The sequence below is a fragment of the Bufo bufo genome, chromosome 7, assembly GCF_905171765.1.
Source record: "Bufo bufo chromosome 7, aBufBuf1.1, whole genome shotgun sequence".
Lineage (NCBI taxonomy): Eukaryota > Metazoa > Chordata > Amphibia > Anura > Bufonidae > Bufo > Bufo bufo.
The window spans coordinates 43,227,044-43,239,078 of NC_053395.1; the positions used below are offsets into that span (position 1 = coordinate 43,227,044).

A 12,035-nucleotide genomic window follows, 5' to 3' on the forward strand; every position below is an offset into this window, starting at 1 on the left:
ATGACGTCTCTGCCTTCTCACCATACATCACTGTTTTCCACTAGATGTCTATAGTATAAAGCTACATGCCTTTCTTTCTTTTTGATAGTTTTTGTACTATGCACAGCTCTAGCTGAAAGGAAAACCAGTGCCGAGAGTTTGGTTGTGCGGTCGTTAATGTGCAGTTTACTTAGTGATAGTAGCTTTCAGCTCTTTCACAGATGATGTATCCAAGGTTCTATTCACACTGCATATGTGGAAGGTGTATGTCAGGAAGAATTTGGACGGAGGCCTCCGATGCATGCCACTGTATAGCCACATGGTGGTATATGTGGTCTACAAAATAATATATATATCTGTATAGGATGCCTCTGTATAGAATATTGCAGCAGACTGCAAAAGAAAGCAATGCTGTCATATACCAGGATAGTCTTTTGGTGTCAGGTAAATGTGGGCCTATGGATATTTTTGACATATTTGTCAGGAGCATTTTCACCACATCCGGCAAATCTTGTAGAGAAAGTTAATACAAGCCACTTACTAACGTATTGTTATTGTCCATATTGCCTCCTATGCTGGCTTGATTCATTTTTCCATAACATTATGCACTGCTCGTTTCCATGGTTACGACCACCCTGCAATCCATCAGTGGTGGTCATGCTTGCACATTAAAGCAAAAAGTGCCAGCCTCTGATGGCCAGGACCGTGGGAGCAGCACATAGGCTAGTGCATTTTCCTATAGTGTGCAAGCACGACCACCGCTGCTGGATTGCAGGGTGGTCGTAACCATGGAAACGAGCAATTTATAATGTGATGGAAAAATGAATCCAGCCAGCAAAGGAGGCAATATGGACAATCACAATACATTAGTAAGTGCCTTGTATTAGCATTTATCATGTTAAGGAAGTTATCTGCTGAAGAGAGACAGCCTAAGCTGAGACGGATCTCTGCCTTTAGCGCTATGGCACTATGTTACCTCCACTTCCATTTATTTTTGTATGTACTTTTTTGCCATTGTCTTGTAGATGGCCAGAGAGTATGACACAATCTCTAGGAACACGCTGAGGATGCCTCCGGCACCACAGAGTCGGGCGCAGACTAGTCCCCTGGTTGATATGTTCAGCAACCCGCCAGTCACTCCAAAGGTGACTTATGACAGGCTGAAACCATCACAAGGTGAGCGAGCAGTAGAAACACTGAGTGCATGCTAATATGGGTTATGGTGCGTGCAACCCACCATTCAGGGCTCGGAGGAAGCTTTACTTCCAACTCTGTGGATTCTGTAATGCTGGCCATTTTTGGTTGTCATGTTTGTTAATAACCAGTATAACAAAAAAAAAGTTATCTATAATTTACCATCCGCATGTTTTTTTAAATGGGTTTTCTGAGACTTTTATACTGATGACCTACCTTCTGGATACGTCATCAGTATCTGATCGTTGGGGGCCCAACACCTGGGCTCCTGACCATTCAGCTGTTTGAGCAGGCAGTGGTTCTCCTCTGAGTGCCGTGGCCTTCTCTCAGCTCACCAAGCACAGCACCGTACATGGTATCGCAGCTCATCCCCATTCACTTCAATGGGACTGAGCTGCGCCTAGGCCACGTGACTGATGACACTGTCACTTTAAAATATAATATTATATATTATAATATATATATATAAACGTTTGCTTTATAGATCCTTTAAGTAAATCTGGATTTTAGCCATACCATTCATAAACCAGACGTGTCCTCTTTTTCCCTCTTGACAGCAGAGAGCCCAGACGATGCCGTCCTGCCCCGATCCATGTCTGTTGCAACAGGATTGAATCTCATGAAAAAGCCAAAAGTCAGAACCATTTTCCCGCACACTGGAAATGGAAAGACCCTGCTCAGCTTTCAGCAGGGAGACCTCATAACTCTTCTTATACCCGAGGAGAAGGATGGCTGGCTGTATGGGGAGCACGACACTACCAAACTGTAAGGCATCACGTCATATCTATGTATACACAGTCCATCACCTGACCTCCTAGAAATCCTCAAATATCCAGCATTGCAAAAAATGAGCATAGTCCGACATGTAATGTATTTGGCAGAGACCTCCAGGGGTTTCATCGGCAGCAATCTCTGCCATGCATATTGGGTGTGAAAGGCCCCTAAAAGCAGATATTACCAATAGAGCTCACACATTGCTGTGCGCCATTTTAAAGTTGTTTTAGTATGGGGGAAAAAAACAGTTGTGTGTGTGTTTTTTTTTTTTTGTTTTTTTTTTTGTTTTTTTTATAAATAGTGCCTCACTACTGTCCACAGGTGGTGTGCGGTACAGGGACTCAGCCACATTCACTTGGACAGAAGTGGAACAAAGCAGCCATTTTTTTTTTTTTTTCTAATCCTGGACAACCCCCTTAAATATTAGAAATTAAAAGGCAAAAACATTGATGGCCTATGTTTTATTGGTGGGGGTCCATCTATATAAAGGGGTTGGCCAGTTTATATTAGTAGCTGCACATGTTCTGGTAACAAGTAAGAGCACATGCGTGCAGTTAAGCGTTATTAAATTATCACCGCTGATGTCCGCATTCCATCTCCAGTATAAGTGAATGGAGGCCACTGATGGACTTGACCCCTCATCATGTTCCAGGTCAGGGGGCCCTGCCTGTGAGCAGGAATTATTCATATTAAACTATCGGACATTAGCGCTGATAGGTTAATAGCACTTATTACCAGCTACATGCCTCTGCTGTTACTTGTTACCAGCACATATGCAGCTACTAATTTAATTTATTTTTTATTTTATTTATTTTATGCACTTTTATACAGATAGCGCTGACATATTTCACAGCACTTTACAGACATGAGCATTAAGCTGTCCCCAATGGGGCTCACAATCTAAGTCCCTATCAGGATGTCTTTGGAGTGTGGGAGGAAACTGGAGAACCCGGAGGAAACCCACGCAGACACGGGGAGAACATACAAACTCCATGCAGATGTTGTCCTTGGTCGTAGGACTCCAGTAGTGCAAGGCACCAGTGCTAACCACTGAGCCACCGTGTCACTAGTATAATCAACCAACTCCTTTAACAAAATGAAGAGGCCGTTGCCCCTCTGTGATTACCAGGCACAGCAGACCGACCTTACACGCTGCTGTTTTTAGTACTACAGCTCTGGCGCTGTATTCAAGTGAATGGGTTCAGGTTGCAATACCAGGCATAATTGCATGTACAGATTGTTGGCTAAGTGGTGGGGGGTCCAGGAAGTCAGACCCCCATTGATCAAATATTGATGTCCTATGTTAAGGAAAGGCTTGTAATGTTATATTAACGAATATTTTTTTTTCTTACTATTTCCAGCAAAGGGTGGTTCCCTTCATCATATACCAGGCCGATAGAAGAGAATGGAGACGAATCTGCACGAGTGCCAAGGTGGGGATGATAATATGCCTACTGTAATGGCTCCTTGGGCCCGGCATACACCTTCTACACCAGGAAAGCTCCCAAAGCACACACTAAACCTGTCCATGGGGTTGCATTAGTCAAACAGAAGCCAATAGAATGTACTCTGTCTGGCTGCTGTACGTCCAGACTCTATAGGTGTACATTAAATATCTTTTTTTTTTTTAACATGGTAGTGTATGGGAGACTCATGCCACAGTATGGCATCCGAGAGTGGCATTATAGCCTACAGGTGAAGGGTGCATTCAACAGATGCCTAACAGTGGCATCCGTCACCCATAGGCTATAATGGTATCTTTTTTATGGGTATATCACGAAAAGCTATTGAAAAGTTCCTGACGTGTCCATTGACCAAATGTCATTATAGCCTATGGGTGACAGATTCTACTATTATGCATTTGTTATGGCCTCCATTTAACCTATATGCACCTGAAGGTTTTCCTGGTGTATAAATTTAGACCAAAAGCGCAGTGTGAACGTAGACTTCTGCTTAACTCACTGAGGCTTTAGAATAACATACGTGGCTTTGTTTTACACAACCACAAGCATGGTGCAAAATATTCAAAGTGGGTATTCTTGTGACATTGAATAATACACAGGCGACGTATCCGACCACGTGGACACACCTAGAACATACAAACCTGGAGGGTATGGCCATTAGCCAGGTTATGTGGCAGTTTGAATAGGAGCATAGCAGCAGCTGGCACAGAGATAATTGCTGTGCATCACTGGCACCTCTTGGTACTTTATGCAATGTGTCAAGCACAAACACTGCCTAATGGGAGGGTGAAAGCGTCAGACACCGTTGCACACAATGGCGGTGTTATGCTAACATGACTGTTCTCCCGTAGTGTGACTCCCAGCCCCGCTCCAGTGAGAAGTCTCAGCACAGCCAACTTACTCGACAAACGTGACATGGTCCTTCCAGAACCCGATTACTTAGAGTCCTCTTCATTTAGGGACTCTCCTGTCCGGGAACAACCTACCTTCACCCCATATATTGCCAAAGAACCTGCGTCTGCAGCAAGTAATGGGTCACCAGTAAGTAGATTCTGCTAAATATCGACTCCCATCTTCTGAATTTGATTGCATTTCTATAATAATTCAATTAAGGAAATGTTTGGGACTTTCACACTACAGTCTGGCTACTAAAGGGGGAGAAGGGGTCCCAAGCAGGGCGCCCCCATCTATTATGCCCTAATAGAACATATGAGAAGAGGCCTGGGAAATTCCTTGAGCAAGAAGTTAAGTTTCGGTTTAATGGCATGTGCTTACACATTCAACTCACCGCATAAGTATGCAGCAGATCCGGTCTTGACCTCCCAGCACTGATGGGCCCGTATAGCATTATATTGATTTGTGATGCTATGTAACCCTTAGAGGTTTGGAATGTATTGGATAACACTGACATAATGCTGTCAGTGTTATTCAATACATTCCAGAATTGTAAGGGTTACATAACATCATAAATCAAAATAATGCTATACGGACCCGTCAGTGCTGGGAGGTCAGGACGGGTGCTCTCACTGACACACACTGCGAGTTGGATGCGTGGGACTCATTCGCCTAATAGTGATATGTCTGTGGGAGCTACCGTTTTTGCCTTTGGGTTCCTGAGCGCAGATGCGGCCCTCTACTGTTCATTCTTGTAATTACAAGCTACATCTTGCTGATTTGTGACCCACATCCCCTGCACGCTGTTTAGAGTGACAGAAATGAGACAAACAACTTCAAATACCTTACATACCGGCTTTAAAATATGTGAATTATTCACCCAAACATGTAATCAGTCACCAAGCTGCTTCTTTTTTTTTTTGCTTTGCTTTAAATGTAATATTATGTAATGGAAATACTTGCACTCTATATGAATACTTAATGCAGTAGAGATTTCATTCTGCTCCTGGGCATTAGGCAGAGGCAATAATTGGGATCAAAAAGTTGCTCTTAAATCTGGTTCCTATACACGGGGTGGGCCATAAAAACCAGGCCCCCGTTTCCCTTGTGTGGTTTGTACAGGATAATGCTTATCGAGCCTCATTCAGCATGTAAGGAATGAAGGTGGCCCATCATACCCTCCCCTCCTGAGGAGTGGTACTCTTTGCGGAAGGCAGTAGCGTGCACCGTACTCAATTCAACAGAGAATTGCGATGGTGGAGCCCGATATACGCCCAGGCTCATTCACAGGACTGATTTGCTGGTCAATTTCTGGACCCTGCCCTTGCAGCAAAAAGCAGTATATGTGGAAGTGACATAACACCGGATCCGTGGTGGATGCAAAAAAAACACGTTTTCAGAACCCATCATCTCGGGCATCCAGGAGAAGATTATGAGAAACCCGAGAAAGCGAACGTGAGAATGATCCCAGCAGGCTTAAACGTCAGCAGATCAACATGTCGGGCCATACTGAAGTCAGTTCACCTAAAGCCATATCCGATGAAGGTAGTGCCATCTAACCAGGAGTGTAAATTCACAGAACAATAGGTCCGGAGACGCCAAAGAAATCGCACAAGCTGCACCAGCAGCCACTTCATGATCCACAAACGGGCATACGGCGGCGCATGGGTATGCGGATCGTGGGTCCAATATTCTTTGATGCAAATGTCGACACGTCCATAGATTTCATGAGCTGGTTCTATGTACAGGTAACTAATTACAATAGTGAGCATTGATTTTTGTACAAACCACACAAGGGAAACCTAAATCCCATATGGCTGCACATTTCTTTATGGAGCTGTCAGACCCTGAGTTTTGGGGAGCGCGGTTGCTGAAGTATTGCATTAATACATGTAGAAATAGGAATTTGCCGCCCTTGAGATCTCTGTGAAAGGGCTGCAGCATTGTTCTCGTGTGTTATCCGTGTTGGGTGAGGTCAGCTTGCCCTTGATTGTCAATGTCAGGAGCACTCCGACACGCAGGGCTAATGAAGAGGAACGCCGCAGATGGGAATATATCTTTATCTGTAGCTAGCACGTTGAAGGAGCGCCACAATGAAAGGAACACTGCATAAACCTAGGCGGCCTGCACCAGATTTCTCAGAGGCTCCTGTTGGACGATGAGCTTGGTGCATGGCTAGATGCTATCGTCTGACTCCGTACCTTGCTGTAGTGCAATTATGTAGCATCTTAATCCACACCCCTTTTTTGCTAAGCCACGCCCCTTCGTGAATCTAGAAAACCTGAAATGGACTATTCTTTTTGATGCATTTACTTCATAAACTTGATGCAATATTATGCACCGGAAATACGCCAGATTTCGTTGTTTTTTTTTTGTTTGTTAAACAAGGTCTAGGCCCAATCACATTTGTAAATTTATGCTGGATAAGGGTCCCGTGTCGGATTTGACATGGATTTCAGTGTGAATTCCCACACCTAAATCCCGTGACAGTCTGCATCCCATGTGCAGTATGTAAATGGGGTTTCCACAGCCCCATTCATGTTACAGAAAATTGCTGTATGGATTTTTAGCCGCACTAGTAATAAAATGAAATGCGTAGCATATCGCAAATGCATGTAGAAGCCCCCAGCTTGCCCCATGGGTATGTAAACTCCATGTCGGTCACGCGGTCCTCTGTGCAGTTGCAGATCCAGGCAGCAGTTTCCCCCCATATCTGTGCTCAAGAGTCAAGACTTTCAGTGCCTTTGCAAAGGAAAGAGAAGAGGTCACTTAAGTAAATCATGTGAACGTCGCCATCTTGGAAGCTGTGGGCACAGGGGTCTGTCAACAGGCAGTCTGCTATGGCAGGCCTGGGAGTCTTCACAAGGGCCTCAGGCTGCCATAGCAATCAGTCAGAGCCCTGCAATTTCTCTGTGGGGGGATCCGATCAGAGGACAGAGGGAGCCCCCTCCCTTTGTCTAACCTCTCAGGGGGGTCCCGGTCAGGCTTGGACTGGCCAGCAGAGGTACAGGTGAATCCCCTGATGGGGCCCTAGTCTCCCACCCCCTGCACAAGTGGCACATAACACAGTAGACGTACTGCACTATATACATATGTTCAGTGTACGGCACCTCAACCAGCCCATGTTCATATAAAATACTTGATAGATTATTAAAGAAACTCCCCAGTTTATTATTATAGAAACGATCAGAGCTGAGGAAAGCTAGTCGGTGTCCTCTTTTCCCCAAGACCTACCTTCTCTAAGTTGCTGCAGGGACCCCCATATTCAATATCTGGTAGCATCTTGCTGCTGTGTGAGCAGCTAATATTTAAATGTATCCGTACGGTGGGCCCCTAAAATTAATTTTACTGGTGGGCCCTAGGCATCCTGGTCACTGTCAGCAGGTGTCTGCTGTAATATTCAGCTTGTGAGCCCACGCTATACATCCCCTTCCACGCTATACATCCCCTTCCACTCTATACATCCCCTTCCACTCTATACATCCCCTTCCACTCTATACATCCCCTTCCACGCTATACATCCCCTTCCACGCTATACATCCCCTTCCACGCTATACATCCCCTTCCACTCTATACATCCCCTTCCACTCTATACATCCCCTTCCACTCTATACATCCCCCTTCCACGCTATACATCCCCTTCCACGCTATACATCCCCTTCCACTCTATACATCCCCTTCCACTCTATACATCCCCTTCCACTCTATACATCCCCTTCCACGCTATACATCCCCTTCCACGCTATACATCCCCTTCCACGCTATACATCCCCCTTCCACGCTATACATCCCCCTTCCACGCTATACATCCCCCTTCCACGCTATACATCCCCCTTCCACGCTATACATCCCCCTTCCACGCTATACATCCCCCTTCCACGCTATACATCCCCCTTCCACGCTATACATCCCCCTTCCACGCTATACATCCCCCTTCCACGCTATACATCCCCCTTCCACGCTATACATCCCCCTTCCACGCTATACATCCCCCTTCCACGCTATACATCCCCCTTCCACGCTATACATCCCCCTTCCACGCTATACATCCCCCTTCCACGCTATACATCCCCCTTCCACGCTATACATCCCCCTTCCACGCTATACATCCCCTTAGTGCAAATGATGTACATGATTTTGCATTAAGTGTTTAAGGTAGTAATGCTCAGTAAATGACATCTTATGGAAAACTGATGCCTAGTGCACAGTGAAGCCTTTCATATCCTGGCTGTCTTCTTATGGAGGACAGAACATAGAGGTGCTCCTCTAGAGGACCATGACCACCCAGAACACAGCATTTCAGGACTGAAACATTTCAAATAGGGCACTGGCTTTATAGTCAGGGACATAACCTGCTGCCATGCTAGAACTGTGGTAAAGTACTAGGTCAGGTCTGTAGTTGTAGGAGAGGTACAGCTTTCAGTATGCTCGCTGCCATCTCCTGGTGGGCAATGCTGAACACGTCTCACTGATTATGTCTCTTGTACTTTGACTTACAGACCAGTTTCTAAAACCCACCTTTGGCCTTAGATAAGAGAGGCTGAAGATTGTTTATTACCTAATATAACTGTGGGTCTCTCCATGAAGGAAAAATCTAAATTCAACACATTTTATGAAAACTGTAGTTATTGGTAATCAAAGCAAGCCCCAATCACTTATATTGACTTGGCGTTTATCAGATGGTCAGTCACAGCCCATACTTTAAAACCAATTAAAGTCAGATGTAATGCAAGAAACCTTTCTGTATGCTATGTTAGGAAGACTGCCACAAGAGGAGCAGTGACATCTAGTGGCCGCCCCTGTGTACTGCAGTACCTAGGGTTCTACAGTAAATGGGATTGTACCAGATGTCCATGGATTATTTTATGTTTTCTATGTGCAGAATATGTTTAGTTTTATTTTATGTACATTGTATAATTGATTTTCTAACTTTGTGCTTTTTTTTTTTTTTTTTTTTTCTTCATCTAAACAGAAACCAACACCAAATGGACTTGCGAAACATCCATTCCTAAGGTACGCCATTAGTTGATGGTTTTTTCTAAGGCAGTATGACAGTTTTGTTTGTAGACAGATAGATCTATAAAATATGAGAAGCTAGAGGCCGCACTTTGGCAGCTCTTACAAAATAAAGCAGAACGTTAGGGTGCACCTCTTGCAACATCTAGCGCCCCCTGCAGCCTCCTATCCCTGGATGTCTGGATCGCCTCCTCTGACAGCACTGTGAATAGTATGTTTGTATAATATGTATGTGTGTATGTGTGTGTGTGTGTGTGTATATATATATATAATACGCACACAATTAAAAGGGATTGGCTGCTTTATTTTTAAAGCAGTTGTCCAGCTGTATTCATTTTTTTTATATACAGCTCACAGTGGGTTAAAAAAAAAAATATAATAAAAATAAAAAGTCATAGCCTCTTCAGTCTGCCCCTACTCCAGTCCCTGCTGCTATCCATTTTCTGGTCCAGGCTTGAAATGTCAGGAAAGGCTGACTCTACCAACCCCTGGCCCATTTTGTACTCTTAAAGGGATTCTGTCATGACATTTTAGGCCTATAACCTAAACATATGGCCAGGTCCGTACTAATAACCTGAATCCGAAACTGACCTTATTAAATGTACCTGTGGCTCTATTAGCACATAAAACAGGTTTTTTTTAACCTGTCATTCACCTACCTAAGGTGCCCAAGGGGACGTCACTTCATACAGGGTGCCCGGCTGCAGCCATCTCCGTCTGGTGCCCAGCGCCGCCTTCCCAGTTGAAATCGCCGCCTTCCTCAGCCGTGCCTCCGCAATCGTCCGGTCCCTCAGGTTATGCCTAGTGCGCACGCGTGGGATCTGGCAGAGGGACCGGACGATTGCGGAGGCGGGGCTGAGGTGAGGAAGGCGGCGATTTCAACTGGGAAGGCGGCGCTGGGCACCAGACGGAGATGGCTGCAGCCGGGCACCCTGTATGAAGCAACGTCCCCTTGGGCACCTTAGGTAGGTGAATGATGGGTTATAAAAACCTGTTTTATGTGCTAATAGAGGTTATTAGTACGGACCTGGCCATATGTTTAGGTTATAGGCCTAAAATGTCATGACAGAATTCCTTTAAGTAAATCTAATCTTCATATTATTTAGCTTGTTTTTTTTCATGTTTTTTTTTTTTCTTCTATTACAGTGGAGAAAACCCATTTGCTACCGTCAAGCTGCGCCCAACCGTAACAAACGACCGATCGGCACCAATTTTTCGATGAGCGGAATCCATTAATTTAATGTTTTTTTCTGTTATGTAAACAATTTTTCCCCCCATTTTGTTTCAATTTTTGAAATGATTTTGACTCAGACCTCCAGGAAGAAGTTGAATTCTGCAAATAACGATCGGATATTCAGAAGCGCCACATGTGATTAGTGACTCTTGGAATGATTGTCAATGTCTTTGAGCAGGAATAAGTTATTGTGGTAAAATAGGTTTATGTACAGAAAACGCATTTTTCTCCAAATATGTTCTTCATCGTCCACACTTGTCATGACCTCACACCTTAAGTAATAAAGAGCTCATACAGGGACCTGATCTTGAAGTGTAGATTTGCCTTTGGAAAACATTCTATAGTTTATCTGTTGCAAGTCTCTTGCTTTACTTTTATCACGTTGTATTCGCATTCAAAGAAGCATTCAGCATTTGCAGTGGCTTTTTCTTAGCCCTGACTTTACATCTTGCAGTAACTTTCTATCAAACACTTCAAGGGGTTCTCCCATGACTAATGTAAAAAATAAAAATCACACTTAATGCAATACATGACAATCTCTTTCTACCAAAGCTAGAACCAGCCCTGTACCTCACATGGGTCCAGAGATCTCCCCATTCACTGCTCTACTAGATTTATATCAAGCTGACAGCTCAAGGGGAGTGTCCTTTCTGCTGCTGCTCTCTCCCTATCACAGCTCAGGAGGCAAATGAAGCTGAGCGGGACAAAGAAATAAGGAAAAAAATAAACAGCAGGTGGCGCTATATAGATACACATTATTGAATAACTGGCTGTGTTAAATTTTTTATTACATGCAATTACAAAAGTATTCAGATCCAGGTGCTGTTTTTTTTTTTGTTTTTGTTTTTTTTTTACCGTGTTCACTGTATGGGAGGCGGCAATACCAAATATGCAGAGGAGATTTTATTTTTAGATTTATTTTTTTTTCCAGTGGAAAAAAAGGTTGTTTTTTTTACTTTGAATTTTTTTAAACAAAACTTTAGCTTTTTTTTTAAAACCATTTACTAGCCCCACAAGGGGACTTTAGTAGGCAATCTTTTGATCACTTCTATACTGTATTGCTTATGCAGTACAGTGTATTATACTGTCAGTGTAAAAACTGTCAAGCACCAGCAGGGCACACCAGAGACTCTCGGCCTGACGGGCATACACTGCCTTCCTTAAGCCCAAGGCAGCCATTCAATGATGTCACCCCACAACCTCAAACACTTGTTGCTGATGGGGGACAGAGGTAACCCCTCCCTCTAACTTAGATGGCGCAGTCGCTATTGACCACGGCATCTAAGGGGTTAAACGGCCCAGATCGGAACCCTAGCCTAAGACCCATTATTGACCCCCTGTAAAAAGGCCTATGGAAGGTCACTATAGGGTAAATGGGGTTTTCCCAGTTCCAGCTGGTACTGCAAACCCACCTTTTATTAGACAACTCACCTGTAAGAGAAAGTTTGTAACCCAGGCACTTAATATTCCTCTTCTGAAAA

The 12,035-nt window shown here is 44.1% G+C and overlaps 1 protein-coding gene across 2 annotated transcripts in view; it reads left to right on the top strand.

Moving 5' to 3' along the window:
* The window catches only part of BAIAP2L1 (BAR/IMD domain containing adaptor protein 2 like 1), an 83,383-nt gene extending 72,529 nt beyond the window's left edge, over nucleotides 1–10,854 (top strand). The window contains exons 9-14 of one of the 2 annotated variants that reach the window (XM_040440526.1): nucleotides 1,005–1,155; nucleotides 1,731–1,938; nucleotides 3,309–3,380; nucleotides 4,262–4,451; nucleotides 9,277–9,317; nucleotides 10,467–10,854. In XM_040440526.1, the coding sequence (XP_040296460.1) occupies nucleotides 1,005–1,155; nucleotides 1,731–1,938; nucleotides 3,309–3,380; nucleotides 4,262–4,451; nucleotides 9,277–9,317; nucleotides 10,467–10,542 (738 nt within the window). In that variant the 3' untranslated portion in view covers nucleotides 10,543–10,854. The remainder of the gene's footprint in view (nucleotides 1–1,004; nucleotides 1,156–1,730; nucleotides 1,939–3,308; nucleotides 3,381–4,261; nucleotides 4,452–9,276; nucleotides 9,318–10,466) is intronic. The other variant, XM_040440525.1, reaches the window with a different exon arrangement.
* Nucleotides 10,855–12,035: the final 1,181 nt, after the last annotated feature.